The following is a 22,986-nucleotide window of genomic DNA, read 5'->3' on the forward strand; positions in this document are numbered from 1 at the left end:
ACATCAACCCTTGAGGCCACCACTGCGATCACCTCGACAATGGGGGAACCCTCCACAGCAGTCGCTCACTCCACATCCGCTGAAACACCGACTTCAACCTCTTCCACTCGGCCACCCATGTCTACTCTTGAGGCCACCTCCACACCACTCTCCACCACAACACCAAGCTCTACCACAGCTCCTGCAACAACCACTGCAGTCCCTTCCAGCACAGCTGCAACATCCACTCCTGCCCGGGACACAACTCAAGCTCCCGACACCACAGAGGCCACTACCACTCTCCGGGCACAAACTTCGTCTTCTTCTCCTGCCACAAGCCCAGAGAATACCTCCACTCCTCCTATCACCTCTACCCTGGCGACCACTTCCCCAGCTCTCACCACACCTACCCCCACCTCTCTGCTGCCCACCACCTCTACTGCTGCTCGCACAGCAACATCAACCCTTGAGGCCACCACAGCCGCCACCTCGACAGTGGCGCAGCCCTCCACGTCACTTGCGCACTCCACACCTCCTCACACTCTGGCTTCAAGCCCTTCCACCTCAGCACCCTTGTCTACTCTTGACAACACTGGAAGACTCACCTCCACCTCAGCACAAAGCCCCAGCACAACTGCTGCAACCACCACTGCAGTGCCGTCAAGCACAGCTGGAATATCCACTGCGTCTCAATTCCCATTGGCAGTAACAGAGGCAAGAGGGGCGACCACCACAGTGCTTGCACAAACGTCCTCTTCTAGTTCTGGAACAAGCCCAGCTCCAGAGAACACCACCACTCCTCCTCTCAGCTCTACTCTGGAGAACACTTCCCCAGCTCTCACCACAACTCCACCCAGCTCTACTCCAGCCATAACCTCCACCGCTGAAGGTACAGCCACCTCAACCCTTGAAGCCACCACTGCGATCACCTCGACAATGGGGGAACCCTCCACAGCAGTCGCTCACTCCACATCCGCTGAAACACCGACTTCAACCTCTTCCACTCGGCCACCCATGTCTACTCTTGAGGCCACCTCCACACCACTCTCCACCACAACACCAAGCTCTACCACAGCTCCTGCAACAACCACTGCAGTCCCTTCCAGCACAGCTGCAACATCCACTCCTGCCCGGGACACAACTCAAGCTCCCGACACCACAGAGGCCACTACCACGCTCCGGGCACAAACTTCGTCTTCTTCTTCTGCCACAAGCCCAGAGAATACCTCCACTCCTCCTCTCACCTCTACCCTGGAGACCACTTCCCCAGCTCTCACCACACCTACATCCACCTCTCTGCCGCCCACCACCTCTACTGCTGCTCGCACAGCAACATCAACCCTTGAGGCCACCACGGCCGCCACCTCGACAGTGGCGCAGCCCTCCACGTCACTTGCGCACTCCACACCTCCTCACACTCTGGCTTCAAGCCCTTCCACCTCAGCACCCTTGTCTACTCTTGACAACACTGGAAGACTCACCTCCACCTCAGCACAAAGCCCCAGCACAACTGCTGCAACCACCACTGCAGTGGCGTCAAGCACAGCTGAAATATCCACTGCGTCTCAATTCCCATTGGCAGTAACAGAGGCAAGAGGGGCGACCACCACAGTGCGTGCACAAACGTCCTCTTCTAGTTCTGGAACAAGCCCAGCTCCAGAGAGCACCACCACTCCTCCTCTCAGCTCTACTCTGGAGAACACTTCCCCAGCTCTCACCACAACTGCACCCAGCTCTACTCCAGCCATAACCTCCACCGCTGAAGGTACAGCCACCTCAAACCTTGAAGCCACCACTGCGATCACCTCGACAATGGGGGAACCCTCCACAGCAGTCGCTCACTCCACATCCACTGAAACGGCGACTTCAACCTCTTCCACTCGGCCACCCATGTCTACTCTTGAGGCCACCTCCACACCACTCTCCACCACAACACCAAGCTCTACCACAGCTCCTGCAACAACCACTGCAGTCCCTTCCAGCACAGCTGCAACATCCACTCGTGCCCCTGGCACAACTCAAGCTCCCGACACCACAGAGGCCACTACCACGCTCCGGGAAGAAACTTCGTCTTCTTCTTCTGCGACAAGCCCAGAGAATACCTCCACTCCTCCTCTCACCTCTACTCTGGAGACCACTTCCCCAGCTCTCACCACACCTACATCCAAATCTCCACCGGCCACCACCTCTACTGCTGCTCGCACAGCAACATCAACCCTTGAGGCCACCACTGCAATCACCTCGACAATGGGGGAACCCTCCACAGCAGTCGCTCACTCCACATCCGCTGAAACACCGACTTCAACCTCTTCCACTCGGCCACCCATGTCTACTCTTGAGGCCACCTCCACACCACTCTCCACCACAACACCAAGCTCTACCACAGCTCCTGCAACAACCACTGCAGTCCCTTCCAGCACAGCTGCAACATCCACTCCTGCCCGGGACACAACTCAAGCTCCCGAGACAACAGAGGCCACTACCACTCTCCGGGCACAAACTTCGTCTTCTTCTCCTGCCACAAGCCCAGAGAATACCTCCACTCCTCCTATCACCTCTACCCTGGAGACCACTTCCCCAGCTCTCACCACACCTACCCCCACCTCTCTGCCGCCCACCACCTCTACTGCTGCTCGCACAGCAACATCAACCCTTGAGGCCACCACGGCCGCCACCTCGACAGTGGCGCAGCCCTCCACGTCACTTGCGCACTCCACACCTCCTCACACTGTGGCTTCAAGCCCTTCCACCTCAGCACCCTTGTCTACTCTTGACAACACTGGAAGACTCACCTCCACCTCAGCACAAAGCCCCAGCACAACTGCTGCAACCACCACTTCAGTGGCGTCAAGCACAGCTGCAATATCCACTGCGTCTCAATTCCCATTGGCAGTAACAGAGGCAAGAGGGGCGACCACCACAGTGCTTGCACAGACGTCCTCTTCTAGTTCTGGAACAAGCCCAACTCCAGAGAACACCACCACTCCTCCTCTCAGCTCTACTCTGGAGAACACTTCCCCAGCTCTCACCACAACTCCACCCAGCTCTACTCCAGCCATAACCTCCACCGCTGAAGGTACAGCCACCTCAAACCTTGAAGCCACCACTGCGATCACCTCGACAATGGGGGAACCCTCCACAGCAGTCGCTCACTCCACATCCACTGAAACGGCGACTTCAACCTCTTCCACTCGGCCACCCATGTCTACTCTTGAGGCCACCTCCACACCACTCTCCACCACAACACCAAGCTCTACCACAGCTCCTGCAACAACCACTGCAGTCCCTTCCAGCACAGCTGCAACATCCACTCGTGCCCCTGGCACAACTCAAGCTCCCGACACCACAGAGGCCACTACCACGCTCCGGGAAGAAACTTCGTCTTCTTCTTCTGCGACAAGCCCAGAGAATACCTCCACTCCTCCTCTCACCTCTACTCTGGAGACCACTTCCCCAGCTCTCACCACACCTACATCCACCTCTCCACCGGCCACCACCTCTACTGCTGCTCGCACAGCAACATCAACCCTTGAGGCCACCACTGCGATCACCTCGACAATGGGGGAACCCTCCACAGCAGTCGCTCACTCCACATCCGCTGAAACTGCGACTTCAACCTCTTCAACTCGGCCACCCATGTCTACTCTTGAGGCCACCTCCACACCACTCTCCACCACAACACCAAGCTCTACCACAGCTCCTGCAACAACCACTGCACTCCCTTCCAGCACAGCTGCAACATCCACTCCTGCCCGGGACACAACTCAAGCTCCCGACACCACAGAGGCCACTACCACTCTCCGGGCACAAACTTCGTCTTCTTCTCCTGCCACAAGCCCGGAGAATACCTCCACTCCTCCTATCACCTCTACCCTGGAGACCACTTCCCCAGCTCTCACCACACCTACCCCCACCTCTCTGCCGCCCACCACCTCTACTGCTGCTCGCACAGCAACATCAACCCTTGAGGCCACCACAGCCGCCACCTCGACAGTGGCGCAGCCCTCCACGTCACTTGCGCACTCCACACCTCCTCACACTGTGGCTTCAAGCCCTTCCACCTCAGCACCCTTGTCTACTCTTGACAACACTGGAAGACTCACCTCCACCTCAGCACAAAGCCCCAGCACAACTGCTGCAACCACCACTGCAGTGGCGTCAAGCACAGCTGGAATATCCACTGCGTCTCAATTCCCATTGGCAGTAACAGAGGCAAGAGGGGCGACCACCAGAGTGCTTGCACAGACGTCCGCTTCTAGTTCTGGAACAAGCCCAGCTCCAGAGAACACCACCACTCCTCCTCTCAGCTCTACTCTGGAGAACACTTCCCCAGCTCTCACCACAACTGCACCCAGCTCTACTCCAGCCATAACCTCCACCGCTGAAGGTACAGCCACCTCAAACCTTGAAGCCACCACTGCGATCACCTCGACAATGGGGGAACCCTCCACAGCAGTCGCTCACTCCACATCCACTGAAACGGCGACTTCAACCTCTTCCACTCGGCCACCCATGTCTACTCTTGAGGCCACCTCCACACCACTCTCCACCACAACACCAAGCTCTACCACAGCTCCTGCAACAACCACTGCAGTCCCTTCCAGCACAGCTGCAACATCCACTCGTGCCCCTGGCACAACTCAAGCTCCCGACACCACAGAGGCCACTACCACGCTCCGGGAAGAAACTTCGTCTTCTTCTTCTGCGACAAGCCCAGAGAATACCTCCACTCCTCCTCTCACCTCTACTCTGGAGACCACTTCCCCAGCTCTCACCACACCTACATCCACCTCTCCACCGGCCACCACCTCTACTGCTGCTCGCACAGTAACATCAACCCTTGAGGCCACCACTGCGATCACCTCGACAATGGGGGAACCCTCCACAGCAGTCGCTCACTCCAAATCCGCTGAAACGGCGACTTCAACCTCTTCCACTCGGCCACCCATGTCTACTCTTGAGGCCACCTCCACACCACTCTCCACCACAACACCAAGCTCTACCACAGCTCCTGCAACAACCACTGCAGTCCCTTCCAGCACAGCTGCAACATCCACTCCTGCCCGGGACACAACTCAAGCTCCTGACACAACAGAGGCCACTACCACTCTCCGGGCACAAACTTCGTCTTCTTCTCCTGCCACAAGCCCAGAGAATACCTCCACTCCTCCTCTCACCTCTACTCTGGAGACCACTTCCCCAGCTCTCACCACACCTACCCCCACCTCTCTGCCGCCCACCACCTCTACTGCTGCTCGCACAGCAACATCAACCCTTGAGGCCACCACGGCCGCCACCTCGACAGTGGCGCAGCCCTCCACGTCACTTGCGCACTCCACACCTCCTCACACTGTGGCTTCAAGCCCTTCCACCTCAGCACCCTTGTCTACTCTTGACAACACTGGAAGACTCACCTCCACCTCAGCACAAAGCCCCAGCACAACTGCTGCAACCACCACTGCAGTGCCGTCAAGCACAGCTGGAATATCCACTGCGTCTCAATTCCCATTGGCAGTAACAGAGGCAAGAGGGGCGACCACCACAGTGCTTGCACAAACGTCCTCTTCTAGTTCTGGAACAAGCCCAGCTCCAGAGAACACCACCACTCCTCCTCTCAGCTCTACTCTGGAGAACACTTCCCCAGCTCTCACCACAACTCCACCCAGCTCTACTCCAGCCATAACCTCCACCGCTGAAGGTACAGCCACCTCAACCCTTGAAGCCACCACTGCGATCACCTCGACAATGGGGGAACCCTCCACAGCAGTCGCTCACTCCACATCCACTGAAACACCGACGTCAACCTCTTCCACTCGGCCACCCATGTCTACTCTTGAGGCCACCTCCACACCACTCTCCACCACAACACCAAGCTCTACCACAGCTCCTGCAACAACCACTGCAGTCCCTTCCAGCACAGCTGCAACATCCACTCGTGCCCCTGGCACAACTCAAGCTCCTGACAACACAGAGGCCACTACCATTCTCCGGGCACAAACTTCGTCATCTTCTTCTGCGACAAGCCCAGAGAATAACTCCACTCCTCCTCTCACCTCTACTCTGGAGACCACTTCCCCAGCTCTCACCACACCTACATCCACCTCTCCACCGGCCACCACCTCTACTGCTGCTCGCACAGCAACATCAACCCTTGAGGCCACCACTGCGATCACCTCGACAATGGGGGAACCCTCCACAGCAGTCGCTCACTCCACATCCACTGAAACACCGACTTCAACCTCTTCCACTCGGCCACCCATGTCTACTCTTGAGGCCACCTCCACACCACTCTCCACCACAACACCAAGCTCTACCACAGCTCCTGCAACAACCACTGCAGTCCCTTCCAGCACAGCTGCAACATCCACTCCTGCCCGGGACACAACTCAAGCTCCTGACACAACAGAGGCCACTACCACTCTCCGGGCACAAACTTCGTCTTCTTCTCCTGCCACAAGCCCGGAGAATACCTCCACTCCTCCTCTCACCTCTACTCTGGAGACCACTTCCCCAGCTCTCACCACACCTACCCCCACCTCTCTGCCGCCCACCACCTCTACTGCTGCTCGCACAGCAACATCAACCCTTGAGGCCACCACCCCCGCCACCTCGACAGTGACGCAGCCCTCCACGTCACTTGCGCACTCCACACCTCCTCACACTCTGGCTTCAAGCCCTTCCACCTCAGCACCCTTGTCTACTCTTGACAACACTGGAAGACTCACCTCCACCTCAGCACAAAGCCCCAGCACAACTGCTGCAACCACCACTTCAGTGGCGTCAAGCACAGCTGGAATATCCACTGCGTCTCAATTCCCATTGGCAGTAACAGAGGCAAGAGGGGCGACCACCACAGTGCTTGCACAAACGTCCTCTTCTAGTTCTGGAACAAGCCCAGCTCCAGAGAACACCACCACTCCTCCTCTCAGCTCTACTCTGGAGAACACTTCCCCAGCTCTCACCACAACTGCACCCAGCTCTCCTCCAGCCATAACCTCCACCGCTGAAGGTACAGCCACCTCAACCCCTGAGGCCACCACTGCGATCACCTCGACAATGGGGGAACCCTCCACAGCAGTCGCTCACTCCACATCCACTGAAACACCGACGTCAACCTCTTCCACTCGGCCACCCATGTCTACTCTTGAGGCCACCTCCACACCACTCTCCACCACAACACCAAGCTCTACCACAGCTCCTGCAACAACCACTGCACTCCCTTCCAGCACAGCTGCAACATCCACTCGTGCCCCTGGCACAACTCAAGCTCCCGACACCACAGAGGCCACTACCACGCTCCGGGAAGAAACTTCGTCTTCTTCTTCTGCGACAAGCCCAGAGAATACCTCCACTCCTCCTCTCATCTCTACTCTGGAGACCACTTCCCCAGCTCTCACCACACCTACATCCACCTCTCCACCGGCCACCACCTCTACTGCTGCTCGCACAGTAACATCAACCCTTGAGGCCACCACTGCGATCACCTCGACAATGGGGGAACCCTCCACAGCAGTCGCTCACTCCACATCCGCTGAAACACCGACTTCAACCTCTTCCACTCGGCCACCCATGTCTACTCTTGAGGCCACCTCCACACCACTCTCCACCACAACACCAAGCTCTACCACAGCTCCTGCAACAACCACTGCACTCCCTTCCAGCACAGCTGCAACATCCACTCCTGCCCGGGACACAACTCAAGCTCCCGACACCACAGAGGCCACTACCACTCTCCGGGCACAAACTTCGTCTTCTTCTCCTGCCACAAGCCCGGAGAATACCTCCACTCCTCCTATCACCTCTACCCTGGAGACCACTTCCCCAGCTCTCACCACACCTACCCCCACCTCTCTGCCGCCCACCACCTCTACTGCTGCTCGCACAGCAACATCAACCCTTGAGGCCACCACAGCCGCCACCTCGACAGTGGCGCAGCCCTCCACGTCACTTGCGCACTCCACACCTCCTCACACTCTGGCTTCAAGCCCTTCCACCTCAGCACCCTTGTCTACTCTTGACAACACTGGACGACTCACCTCCACCTCAGCACAAAGCCCCAGCACAACTGCTGCAACCACCACTGCAGTGCCGTCAAGCACAGCTGCAATATCCACTGCGTCTCAATTCCCATTGGCAGTAACAGAGGCAAGAGGGGCGACCACCACAGTGCTTGCACAAACGTCCTCTTCTAGTTCTGGAACAAGCCCAGCTCCAGAGAACACCACCACTCCTCCTCTCAGCTCTACTCTGGAGAACACTTCCCCAGCTCTCACCACAACTCCACCCAGCTCTACTCCAGCCATAACCTCCACCGCTGAAGGTACAGCCACCTCAAACCTTGAAGCCACCACTGCGATCACCTCGACAATGGGGGAACCCTCCACAGCAGTCGCTCACTCCACATCCACTGAAACACCGACTTCAACCTCTTCCACTCGGCCACCCATGTCTACTCTTGAGGCCACCTCCACACCACTCTCCACCACAACACCAAGCTCTACCACAGCTCCTGCAACAACCACTGCACTCCCTTCCAGCACAGCTGCAACATCCACTCGTGCCCCTGGCACAACTCAAGCTCCCGACACCACAGAGGCCACTACCACGCTCCGGGAAGAAACTTTGTCTTCTTCTTCTGCGACAAGCCCAGACAATACCTCCACTCCTCCTCTCACCTCTACTCTGGAGACCACTTCCCCAGCTCTCACCACACCTACATCCACCTCTCCACCGGCCACCACCTCTACTGCTGCTCGCACAGCAACATCAACCCTTGAGGCCACCACTGCGATCACCTCGACAATGGGGGAACCCTCCACAGCAGTCGCTCACTCCACATCCGCTGAAACACCGAATTCAACCTCTTCCACTTGGCCACCCATGTCTACTCTTGAGGCCACCTCCACACCACTCTCCACCACAACACCAAGCTCTACCACAGCTCCTGCAACAACCACTGCAGTCCCTTCCAGCACAGCTGCAACATCCACTCCTGCCCGGAACACAACTCAAGCTCCCGAGACAACAGAGGCCACTACCACTCTCCGGGCACAAACTTCGTCTTCTTCTCCTGCCACAAGCCCAGAGAATACCTCCACTCCTCCTCTCATCTCTATCCTGGAGACCACTTCCCCAGCTCTCACCACACCTACCCCCACCTCTCTGCCGCCCACCACCTCTACTGCTGCTCGCACAGCAACATCAACCCTTGAGGCCACCACGGCCGCCACCTCGACAGTGGCGCAGCCCTCCACGTCACTTGCGCACTCCACACCTCCTCACACTCTGGCTTCAAGCCCTTCCACCTCAGCACCCTTGTCTACTCTTGACAACACTGGAAGACTCACCTCCACCTCAGCACAAAGCCCCAGCACAACTGCTGCAACCACCACTTCAGTGGCGTCAAGCACAGCTGCAATATCCACTGCGCCTCAAATCCCATTGGCAGTAACAGAGGCAAGAGGGGCGACCACCACAGTGCTTGCACAGACGTCCTCTTCTAGTTCTGGAACAAGCCCAACTCCAGAGAACACCACCACTCCTCCTCTCAGCTCTACTCTGGAGAACACTTCCCCAGCTCTCACCACAACTCCACCCAGCTCTACTCCAGCCATAACCTCCACCGCTGAAGGTACAGCCACCTCAAACCTTGAAGCCACCACTGCGATCACCTCGACAATGGGGGAACCCTCCACAGCAGTCGCTCACTCCACATCCACTGAAACGGCGACTTCAACCTCTTCCACTCGGCCACCCATGTCTACTCTTGAGGCCACCTCCACACCACTCTCCACCACAACACCAAGCTCTACCACAGCTCCTGCAACAACCACTGCAGTCCCTTCCAGCACAGCTGCAACATCCACTCGTGCCCCTGGCACAACTCAAGCTCCCGACACCACAGAGGCCACTACCATTCTCCGGGCACAAACTTCGTCTTCTTCTTCTGCGACAAGCCCAGAGAATACCTCCACTCCTCCTCTCACCTCTACTCTGGAGACCACTTCCCCAGCACTCACCACACCTACATCCACCTCTCCACCGGCCACCACCTCTACTGCTGCTCGCACAGTAACATCAACCCTTGAGGCCACCACTGCAATCACCTCGACAATGGGGGAACCCTCCACAGCAGTCGCTCACTCCACATCCGCTGAAACACCGACTTCAACCTCTTCCACTCGGCCACCCATGTCTACTCTTGAGGCCACCTCCACACCACTCTCCACCACAACACCAAGCTCTACCACAGCTCCTGCAACAACCACTGCACTCCCTTCCAGCACAGCTGCAACATCCACTCCTGCCCGGGACACAACACAAGCTCCCGAGACAACAGAGGCCACTACCACTCTCCGGGCACAAACTTCGTCTTCTTCTCCTGCCACAAGCCCAGAGAATACCTCCACTCCTCCTCTCACCTCTATCCTGGAGACCACTTCCCCAGCTCTCACCACACCTACCCCCACCTCTCTGCCGCCCACCACCTCTACTGCTGCTCGCACAGCAACATCAACCCTTGAGGCCACCACGGCCGCCACCTCGACAGTGGCGCAGCCCTCCACGTCACTTGCGCACTCCACACCTCCTCACACTCTGGCTTCAAGCCCTTCCACCTCAGCACCCTTGTCTACTCTTGACAACACTGGAAGACTCACCTCCACCTCAGCACAAAGCCCCAGCACAACTGCTGCAACCACCACTTCAGTGGCGTCAAGCACAGCTGGAATATCCACTGCGTCTCAATTCCCATTGGCAGTAACAGAGGCAAGAGGGGCGACCACCACAGTGCTTGCACAGACGTCCTCTTCTAGTTCTGGAACAAGCCCAGCTCCAGAGAACACCACCACTCCTCCTCTCAGCTCTACTCTGGAGAACACTTCCCCAGCTCTCACCACAACTGCACCCAGCTCTACTCCAGCCATAACCTCCACCGCTGAAGGTACAGCCACCTCAACCCCTGAGGCCACCACTGCGATCACCTCGACAATGGGGGAACCCTCCACAGCAGTCGCTCACTCCACATCCACTGAAACACCGACGTCAACCTCTTCCACTCGGCCACCCATGTCTACTCTTGAGGCCACCTCCACACCACTCTCCACCACAACACCAAGCTCTACCACAGCTCCTGCAACAACCACTGCACTCCCTTCCAGCACAGCTGCAACATCCACTCGTGCCCCTGGCACAACTCAAGCTCCCGACACCACAGAGGCCACTACCACGCTCCGGGAAGAAACTTCGTCTTCTTCTTCTGCGACAAGCCCAGAGAATACCTCCACTCCTCCTCTCACCTCTACTCTGGAGACCACTTCCCCAGCTCTCACCACACCTACATCCACCTCTCCACCGGCCACCACCTCTACTGCTGCTCGCACAGTAACATCAACCCTTGAGGCCACCACTGCGATCACCTCGACAATGGGGGAACCCTCCACAGCAGTCGCTCACTCCACATCCGCTGAAACACCGACTTCAACCTCTTCCACTCGGCCACCCATGTCTACTCTTGAGGCCACCTCCACACCACTCTCCACCACAACACCAAGCTCTACCACAGCTCCTGCAACAACCACTGCACTCCCTTCCAGCACAGCTGCAACATCCACTCCTGCCCGGGACACAACTCAAGCTCCCGACACCACAGAGGCCACTACCACTCTCCGGGCACAAACTTCGTCTTCTTCTCCTGCCACAAGCCCGGAGAATACCTCCACTCCTCCTATCACCTCTACCCTGGAGACCACTTCCCCAGCTCTCACCACACCTACCCCCACCTCTCTGCCGCCCACCACCTCTACTGCTGCTCGCACAGCAACATCAACCCTTGAGGCCACCACGGCCGCCACCTCGAGAGTGGCGCAGCCCTCCACGTCACTTGCGCACTCCACACCTCCTCACACTCTGGCTTCAAGCCCTTCCACCTCAGCACCCTTGTCTACTCTTGACAACACTGGAAGACTCACCTCCACCTCAGCACAAAGCCCCAGCACAACTGCTGCAACCACCACTGCAGTGCCGTCAAGCACAGCTGGAATATCCACTGCGTCTCAATTCCCATTGGCAGTAACAGAGGCAAGAGGGGCGACCACCACAGTGCTTGCACAAACGTCCTCTTCTAGTTCTGGAACAAGCCCAGCTCCAGAGAACACCACCACTTCTCCTCTCAGCTCTACTCTGGAGAACACTTCCCCAGCTCTCACCACAACTCCACCCAGCTCTACTCCAGCCATAACCTCCACCGCTGAAGGTACAGCCACCTCAACCCTTGAAGCCACCACTGCGATCACCTCGACAATGGGGGAACCCTCCACAGCAGTCGCTCACTCCACATCCACTGAAACACCGACTTCAACCTCTTCCACTCGGCCACCCATGTCTACTCTTGAGGCCACCTCCACACCACTCTCCACCACAACACCAAGCTCTACCACAGCTCCTGCAACAACCACTGCAGTCCCTTCCAGCACAGCTGCAACATCCACTCGTGCCCCTGGCACAACTCAAGCTCCCGAGACAACAGAGGCCACTACCACTCTCCGGGCACAAACTTCGTCTTCTTCTCCTGCCACAAGCCCGGAGAATACCTCCACTCCTCCTATCACCTCTACCCTGGAGACCACTTCCCCAGCTCTCACCACACCTACCCCCACCTCTCTGCCGCCCACCACCTCTACTGCTGCTCGCACAGCAACATCAACCCTTGAGGCCACCACGGCCGCCACCTCGACAGTGGCGCAGCCCTCCACGTCACTTGCGCACTCCACACCTCCTCACACTCTGGCTTCAAGCCCTTCCACCTCAGCACCCTTGTCTACTCTTGACAACACTGGAAGACTCACCTCCACCTCAGCACAAAGCCCCAGCACAACTGCTGCAACCACCACTGCAGTGCCGTCAAGCACAGCTGGAATATCCACTGCGTCTCAATTCCCATTGGCAGTAACAGAGGCAAGAGGGGCGACCACCACAGTGCTTGCACAAACGTCCTCTTCTAGTTCTGGAACAAGCCCAGCTCCAGAGAACACCACCACTCCTCCTCTCAGCTCTACTCTGGAGAACACTTCTCCAGCTCTCACCACAACTGCACCCAGCTCTACTCCAGCCATAACCTCCACCGCTGAAGGTACAGCCACCTCAAACCTTGAAGCCACCACTGCGATCACCTCGACAATGGGGGAACCCTCCACAGCAGTCGCTCACTCCACATCCACTGAAACACCGACTTCAACCTCTTCCACTCGGCCACCCATGTCTACTCTTGAGGCCACCTCCACACCACTCTCCACCACAACACCAAGCTCTACCACAGCTCCTGCAACAACCACTGCAGTCCCTTCCAGCACAGCTGCAACATCCACTCGTGCCCCTGGCACAACTCAAGCTCCCGACACCACAGAGGCCACTTCCACGCTCCGGGAAGAAACTTTGTCTTCTTCTTCTGCGACAAGCCCAGACAATACCTCCACTCCTCCTCTCACCTCTGCTCTGGAGACCACTTCCCCAGCTCTCACCACACCTACACCCACCTCTCCACCGGCCACCACCTCTACTGCTGCTCGCACAGTAACATCAACCCTTGAGGCCACCACTGCGATCACCTCGACAATGGGGGAACCCTCCACAGCAGTCGCTCACTCCACATCCGCTGAAACACCGACTTCAACCTCTTCCACTCGGCCACCCATGTCTACTCTTGAGGCCACCTCCACACCACTCTCCACCACAACACCAAGCTCTACCACAGCTCCTGCAACAACCACTGCAGTCCCTTCCAGCACAGCTGCAACATCCACTCCTGCCCGGGACACAACTCAAGCTCCTGACACAACAGAGGCCACTACCACTCTCCGGGCACAAACTTCGTCTTCTTCTCCTGCCACAAGCCCAGAGAATACCTCCACTCCTCCTCTCATCTCTATCCTGGAGACCACTTCCCCAGCTCTCACCACACCTACCCCCACCTCTCTGCCGCCCACCACCTCTACTGCTGCTCGCACAGCAACATCAACCCTTGAGGCCACCACGGCCGCCACCTCGACAGTGGCGCAGCCCTCCACGTCACTTGCGCACTCCACACCTCCTCACACTCTGGCTTCAAGCCCTTCCACCTCAGCACCCTTGTCTACTCTTGACAACACTGGAAGACTCACCTCCACCTCAGCACAAAGCCCCAGCACAACTGCTGCAACCACCACTTCAGTGGCGTCAAGCACAGCTGGAATATCCACTGCGCCTCAAATCCCATTGGCAGTAACAGAGGCAAGAGGGGCGACCACCACAGTGCTTGCACAGACGTCCTCTTCTAGTTCTGGAACAAGCCCAACTCCAGAGAACACCACCACTCCTCCTCTCAGCTCTACTCTGGAGAACACTTCCCCAGCTCTCACCACAACTCCACCCAGCTCTACTCCAGCCATAACCTCCACCGCTGAAGGTACAGCCACCTCAACCCTTGAAGCCACCACTGCGATCACCTCGACAATGGGGGAACCCTCCACAGCAGTCGCTCACTCCACATCCACTGAAACACCGACTTCAACCTCTTCCACTCGGCCACCCATGTCTACTCTTGAGGCCACCTCCACACCACTCTCCACCACAACACCAAGCTCTACCACAGCTCCTGCAACAACCACTGCAGTCCCTTCCAGCACAGCTGCAACATCCACTCGTGCCCCTGGCACAACTCAAGCTCCCGACACCACAGAGGCCACTACCACGCTCCGGGCACAAACTTCGTCTTCTTCTCCTGCCACAAGCCCAGAGAATACCTCCACTCCTCCTCTCACCTCTACCCTGGAGACCACTTCCCCAGCTCTCACCACACCTACCCCCACCTCTCTGCCGCCCACCACCTCTACTGCTGCTCGCACAGCAACATCAACCCTTGAGGCCACCATGGCCGCCACCTCGACAGTGGCGCAGCCCTCCACGTCACTTGCGCACTCCACACCTCCTCACAATCTGGCTTCAACTCTTTCCACCTCAGCACCCTTGTCTACTCTTGACAACACTGGAAGACTCACCTCCACCTCAGCACAAAGCCCCAGCACAACTGCTGCAACCACCACTTCAGTGGCGTCAAGCACAGCTGGAATATCCACTGCGCCTCAAATCCCATTGGCAGTAACAGAGGCAAGAGGGGCGACCACCACAGTGCTTGCACAAACGTCCTCTTCTAGTCCTGGGACAAGCCCAACTCCAGAGAACACCACCACTCCTCCTCTCAGCTCTACTCTAGAGAACACTTCCCCAGCTCTCACCACAACTGCACCCAGCTCTACTCCAGCCATAACCTCCACCGCTGAAGGTACAGCCACCTCAACCCTTGAAGCCACCACTGCGATCACCTCGACAATGGGGGAACCCTCCACAGCAGTCGCTCACTCCACATCCACTGAAACACCGACTTCAACCTCTTCCACTCGGCCACCCATGTCTACTCTTGAGGCCACCTCCACACCACTCTCCACCACAACACCAAGCTCTACCACAGCTCCTGTAACAACCACTGCAGTCCCTTCCAGCACAGCTGCAACATCCACTCCTGCCCGGGACACAACTCAAGCTCCCGACACAACAGAGGCCACTACCACTCGCCGGGCACAAACTTCGTCTTCTTCTCCTGCCACAAGCCCAGAGAATACCTCCACTCCTCCTCTCACCTCTACCCTGGAGACCACTTCCCCAGCTCTCACCACACCTACCCCCACCTCTCTGCCGCCCACCACCTCTACTGCTGCTCGCACAGCAACATCAACCCTTGAGGCCACCACGGCCGCCACCTCGACAGTGGCGCAGCCCTCCACGTCACTTGCACACTCCACACCTCCTCACACTCTGGCTTCAACTCTTTCCACCTCAGCACCCTTGTCTACTCTTGACAACACTGGAAGACTCACCTCCACCTCAGCACAAAGCCCCAGCACAACTGCTGCAACCACCACTTCAGTGGCGTCAAGCACAGCTGGAATATCCACTGCGCCTCAATTCCCATTGGCAGTAACAGAGGCAAGAGGGGCGACCACCACAGTGCTTGCACAAACGTCCTCTTCTAGTCCTGGAACAAGCCCAACTCCAGAGAACACCACCACTCCTCCTCTCAGCTCTACTCTGGAGACCACTTCCCCAGCTCTCACCACAACGCCACCCAGCTCTACTCCAGCCATAACCTCCACCGCTGAAGGTACAGCCACCTCAACCCTTGAAGCCACCACTGCGATCACCTCGACAATGGGGGAACCCTCCACAGCAGTCGCTCACTCCACATCCACTGAAACACCGACGTCAACCTCTTCCACTCGGCCACCCATGTCTACTCTTGAGGCCACCTCCACACCACTCTCCACCACAACACCAAGCTCTACCACAGCTCCTGCAACAACCACTGCAGTCCCTTCCAGCACGGCTGCAACATCCACTCGTGCCCCTGGCACAACTCAAGCTCCCGACACCACAGAGGCCACTACCACGCTCCGGGAAGAAACTTCGTCTTCTTCTTCTGCGACAAGCCCAGAGAATACCTCCACTCCTCCTCTCACCTCTACTCTGGAGACCACTTCCCCAGCTCTCACCACACCTACATCCACCTCTCCACCGGCCACCACCTCCACTGCTGCTCGCACAGCAACATCAACCCTTGAGGCCACCACTGCGATCACCTCGACAATGGGGGAACCCTCCACAGCAGTCGCTCACTCCACATCCGCTGAAACTCCGACTTCAACCTCTTCCACTCGGCCACCCATGTCTACTCTTGAGGCCACCTCCACACCACTCTCCACCACAACACCAAGCTCTACCACAGCTCCTGCAACAACCACTGCAGTCCCTTCCAGCACAGCTGCAACATCCACTCCTGCCCGGGACACAACTCAAGCTCCTGACACAACAGAGGCCACTACCACTCTCCGGGCACAAACTTCGTCTTCTTCTCCTGCCACAAGCCCAGAGAATACCTCCACTCCTCCTCTCACCTCTACTCTGGAGACCACTTCCCCAGCTCTCACCACACCTACCCCCACCTCTCTGCCGCCCACCACCTCTACTGCTGCTCACACAGTAACATCAACCCTTGAGACCACCACGGCCGCCACCTCGACAGTGGCGCAGCCCTCCACGTCACTTGCGCACTCCAGACCTCCTCACACTCTGGCTTCAACTCTTTCCACCTCAGCACCCTTGTCTACTCTTGACAACACTGGAAGACTCACCTCCACCTCAGCACAAAGCCCCAGCACAACTGCTGCAACCACCACTTCAGTGGCGTCAAGCACAGCTGGAATATCCACTGCGCCTCAAATCCCATTGGCAGTAACAGAGGCAAGAGGGGCGACCACCACAGTGCTTGCACAAACGTCCTCTCCTAGTTCAGGGACAAGCCCAGCTCCAGAGAACACCACCACTCCTCCTCTCAGCTCTACTCTGGAGAACACTTCTCCAGCTCTCACCACAACTGCACCCAGCTCTACTCCAGCCATAACCTCCACCGCTGAAGGTACAGCCACCTCAACCCTTGAAGCCACCACTGCGATCACCTCGACAATGGGGGAACCCTCCACAGCAGTCGCTCACTCCACATCCACTGAAACACCGACGTCAACCTCTTCCACTCGGCCACCCATGTCTACTCTTGAGGCCACCTCCACACCACTCTCCACCACAACACCAAGCTCTACCACAGCTCCTGCAACAACCACTGCAGTCCCTTCCAGCACAGCTGCAACATCCACTCCTGCCTGGGACACAACTCAAGCTCCCGACACAACAGAGGCCACTACCACTCTCCGGGCACAACCTTCGTCTTCTTCTCCTGCCACAAGCCCAGAGAATACCTCCACTCCTCCTCTCACCTCTACCCTGGAGACCACTTCCCCAGCTCTCACCACACCTACACCCACCTCTCTGCCGCCCACCACCTCTACTGCTGCTCGCACAGCAACATCAACCCTTGAGGCCACCACGGCCGCCACCTCGACAGTGGCGCAGCCCTCCACGTCACTTGCACACTCCACACCTCCTCACACTCTGGCTTCAACTCTTTCCACCTCAGCACCCTTGTCTACTCTTGACAACACTGGAAGACTCACCTCCACCTCAGCACAAAGCCCCAGCACAACTGCTGCAACCACCACTTCAGTGGCGTCAAGCACAGCTGGAATATCCACTGCGTCTCAATTCCCATTGGCAGTAACAGAGGCAAGAGGGGCGACCACCACAGTGCGTGCACAGACGTCCTCTTCTAGTCCTGGGACAAGCCCAACTCCAGAGAACACCACCACTCCTCCTCTCAGCTCTACTCTGGAGAACACTTCCCCAGCTCTCACCACAACTCCACCCAGCTCTACTCCAGCCATAACCTCCACCGCTGAAGGTACAGCCACCTCAACCCTTGAAGCCACCACTGCGATCACCTCGACAATGGGGGAACCCTCCACAGCAGTCGCTCACTCCACATCCACTGAAACACCGACGTCAACCTCTTCCACTCGGCCACCCATGTCTACTCTTGAGGCCACCTCCACACCACTCTCCACCACAACACCAAGCTCTACCACAGCTCCTGCAACAACCACTGCAGTCCCTTCCAGCACGGCTGCAACATCCACTCGTGCCCCTGGCACAACTCAAGCTCCCGACACCACAGAGGCCACTACCACGCTCCGGGAAGAAACTTCGTCTTCTTCTTCTGCGACAAGCCCAGAGAATACCTCCACTCCTCCTCTCACCTCTACTCTGGAGACCACTTCCCCAGCTCTCACCACACCTACATCCACCTCTCCACCGGCCACCACCTCTACTGCTGCTCGCACAGCAACATCAACCCTTGAGGCCACCACTGCGATCACCTCGACAATGGGGGAACCCTCCACAGCAGTCGCTCACTCCACATCCGCTGAAACTCCGACTTCAACCTCTTCCACTCGGCCACCCATGTCTACTCTTGAGGCCACCTCCACACCACTCTCCACCACAACACCAAGCTCTACCACAGCTCCTGCAACAACCACTGCAGTCCCTTCCAGCACAGCTGCAACATCCACTCCTGCCCGGGACACAACTCAAGCTCCCGACACAACAGAGGCCACTACCACTCTCCGGGCACAAACTTCGTCTTCTTCTCCTGCCACAAGCCCAGAGAATACCTCCACTCCTCCTCTCACCTCTACTCTGGAGACCACTTCCCCAGCTCTCACCACACCTACCCCCACCTCTCTGCCGCCCACCACCTCTACTGCTGCTCACACAGTAACATCAACCCTTGAGACCACCACGGCCGCCACCTCGACAGTGGCGCAGCCCTCCACGTCACTTGCGCACTCCACACCTCCTCACACTCTGGCTTCAACTCTTTCCACCTCAGCACCCTTGTCTACTCTTGACAACACTGGAAGACTCACCTCCACCTCAGCACAAAGCCCCAGCACAACTGCTGCAACCACCACTTCAGTGGCGTCAAGCACAGCTGGAATATCCACTGCGCCTCAAATCCCATTGGCAGTAACAGAGGCAAGAGGGGCGACCACCACAGTGCTTGCACAAACGTCCTCTCCTAGTTCAGGGACAAGCCCAGCTCCAGAGAACACCACCACTCCTCCTCTCAGCTCTACTCTGGAGAACACTTCTCCAGCTCTCACCACAACTGCACCCAGCTCTACTCCAGCCATAACCTCCACCGCTGAAGGTACAGCCACCTCAACCCTTGAAGCCACCACTGCGATCACCTCGACAATGGGGGAACCCTCCACAGCAGTCGCTCACTCCACATCCACTGAAACACCGACGTCAACCTCTTCCACTCGGCCACCCATGTCTACTCTTGAGGCCACCTCCACACCACTCTCCACCACAACACCAAGCTCTACCACAGCTCCTGCAACAACCACTGCAGTCCCTTCCAGCACAGCTGCAACATCCACTCCTGCCTGGGACACAACTCAAGCTCCCGACACAACAGAGGCCACTACCACTCTCCGGGCACAACCTTCGTCTTCTTCTCCTGCCACAAGCCCAGAGAATACCTCCACTCCTCCTCTCACCTCTACCCTGGAGACCACTTCCCCAGCTCTCACCACACCTACCCCCACCTCTCTGCCGCCCACCACCTCTACTGCTGCTCGCACAGCAACATCAACCCTTGAGGCCACCACGGCCGCCACCTCGACAGTGGCGCAGCCCTCCACGTCACTTGCACACTCCACACCTCCTCACACTCTGGCTTCAACTCTTTCCACCTCAGCACCCTTGTCTACTCTTGACAACACTGGAAGACTCACCTCCACCTCAGCACAAAGCCCCAGCACAACTGCTGCAACCACCACTTCAGTGGCGTCAAGCACAGCTGGAATATCCACTGCGTCTCAATTCCCATTGGCAGTAACAGAGGCAAGAGGGGCGACCACCACAGTGCTTGCACAAACGTCCTCTTCTAGTTCTGGAACAAGCCCAGCTCCAGAGAACACCACCACTCCTCCTCTCAGCTCTACTCTGGAGAACACTTCCCCAGCTCTCACCACAACTGCACCCAGCTCTACTCCAGCCATAACCTCCACCGCTGAAGGTACAGCCACCTCAACCCTTGAAGCCACCACTGCGATCACCTCGACAATGGGGGAACCCTCCACAGCAGTCGCTCACTCCACATCCACTGAAACACCGACGTCAACCTCTTCCACTCGGCCACCCATGTCTACTCTTGAGGCCACCTCCACACCACTCTCCACCACAACACCAAGCTCTACCACAGCTCCTGCAACAACCACTGCAGTCCCTTCCAGCACAGCTGCAACATCCACTCGTGCCCCTGGCACAACTCAAGCTCCCGACACCACAGAGGCCACTACCACGCTCCGGGAAGAAACTTCGTCTTCTTCTTCTGCGACAAGCCCAGAGAATACCTCCACTCCTCCTCTCACCTCTACTCTGGAGACCACTTCCCCAGCTCTCACCACACCTACATCCACCTCTCCACCGGCCACCACCTCTACTGCTGCTCGCACAGCAACATCAACCCTTGAGGCCACCACTGCGATCACCTCGACAATGGGGGAACCCTCCACAGCAGTCGCTCACTCCACATCCGCTGAAACACCGACGTCAACCTCTTCCACTCGGCCACCCATGTCTACTCTTGAGGCCACCTCCACACCACTCTCCACCACAACACCAAGCTCTACCACAGCTCCTGCAACAACCACTGCAGTCCCTTCCAGCACAGCTGCAACATCCACTCCTGCCCGGGACACAACTCAAGCTCCCGACACAACAGAGGCCACTACCACTCTCCGGGCACAAACTTCGTCTTCTTCTGCTGCCACAAGCCCAGAGAATACCTCCACTCCTCCTCTCACCTCTACCCTGGAGACCACTTCCCCAGCTCTCACCACACCTACCCCCACCTCTCTGCCGCCCACCACCTCTACTGCTGCTCGCACAGCAACATCAACCCTTGAGGCCACCACGGCCGCCACCTCGACAGTGGCGCAGCCCTCCACGTCACTTGCGCACTCCACACCTCCTCACACTCTGGCTTCAAGCCCTTCCACCTCAGCACCCTTGTCTACTCTTGACAACACTGGAAGACTCACCTCCACCTCAGCACAAAGCCCCAGCACAACTGCTGCAACCACCACTTCAGTGGCGTCAAGCACAGCTGGAATATCCACTGCGTCTCAATTCCCATTGGCAGTAACAGAGGCAAGAGGGGCGACCACCACAGTGCGTGCACAGACGTCCTCTTCTAGTCCTGGAACAAGCCCAACTCCAGTGAACACCACCACTCCTCCTCTCAGCTCTACTCTGGAGAACACTTCCCCAGCTCTCACCACAACTGCACCCAGCTCTACTCCAGCCATAACCTCCACCGCTGAAGGTACAGCCACCTCAACCCTTGAAGCCACCACTGCGATCACCTCGACAATGGGGGAACCCTCCACAGCAGTCGCTCACTCCACATCCACTGAAACACCGACTTCAACCTCTTCCACTCGGCCACCCATGTCTACTCTTGAGGCCACCTCCACACCACTCTCCACCACAACACCAAGCTCTACCACAGCTCCGGCAACAACCACTGCAGTCCCTTCCAGCACAGCTGCAACATCCACTCCTGCCCGGGACACAACTCAAGCTCCCGACACCACAGAGGCCACTACCACAGTCTTTGCACAAGCATCATCCTCTACTGCTGCGACAGGCCCAGTTCCTGAGAATACTTCCAGTCTTCATCTTATCTCTACTATTCGGACCACTTCCTCAGCTCTCACCATACCTACACCCACCGCTCTGCCGGCCACCACCTCTGTTGCTGCTCGCACAGCAACATCAACCCTTGAGGCCACCACTGCGAGAACCTCAACAGAGCCGCATCCCTTCACATCAGTGTCCTTGTCCAGATCTACTGACACAGTTACTGTAATCTCTTCAGCTTTCACACCCACATCTACAGCTGAAACTACGTCCACACTTCTGTCCACCACAGTAGAAACCTCCAGCAGAGCTTCTGGAACAACAGCTTTCCTCTCTGTTTCCTCCAGCACAGCTTCCTATAGTACACAGACATCTGCTGTCAGCAGTACTGTGCATTCTGGAAGTACTGTCATACCTGATATTACTTCTGCTTTCCAAACTGGTAAGTAATTTATTAATAATATTGAACAGTACTATAATTTTTAAAATTATTTTCATAATTTTACATTTTTTTATTTTGTGTCTTTTTTTAAAATAATTTAATCTATACCTTATGCACAATTGAAATCAATTTTTTATGTCCAGCTTTACATTATCACGTGAAATATCGATCTGTTTTTGTCATTGTTTGAAAGGATTTGATTTTTGTTTTTTTGAAATGTTTGGCTTTTTTTGGGTGCTCTACTAAAATCTGAATTATTATTCATAAGATTGTGTGTCCTCCCTTTAAAACTGAAAGATACAAATACCATCCAATAGAGACATGCACTGAAGAAATATTCCAATATGATATAAATGTAACGATTATACAGA

The 22,986-nt window shown here is 57.0% G+C and overlaps 1 protein-coding gene across 1 annotated transcript in view; it reads left to right on the forward strand.

The window, feature by feature from the left end:
* MUC16 (mucin 16, cell surface associated) overlaps positions 1-22,986 on the forward strand; it is an 88,335-nt gene that overhangs the window by 20,922 nt on the left and 44,427 nt on the right. The window contains exon 3 of the mRNA XM_071577830.1: positions 59-22,615. Coding sequence (XP_071433931.1) covers positions 59-22,615 — 22,557 coding nt within the window. The remainder of the gene's footprint in view (positions 1-58; positions 22,616-22,986) is intronic.

The sequence above is a fragment of the Pithys albifrons genome, chromosome 27 (genome assembly GCF_047495875.1).
Source record: "Pithys albifrons albifrons isolate INPA30051 chromosome 27, PitAlb_v1, whole genome shotgun sequence".
NCBI classification, from domain to species: domain Eukaryota; kingdom Metazoa; phylum Chordata; class Aves; order Passeriformes; family Thamnophilidae; genus Pithys; species Pithys albifrons.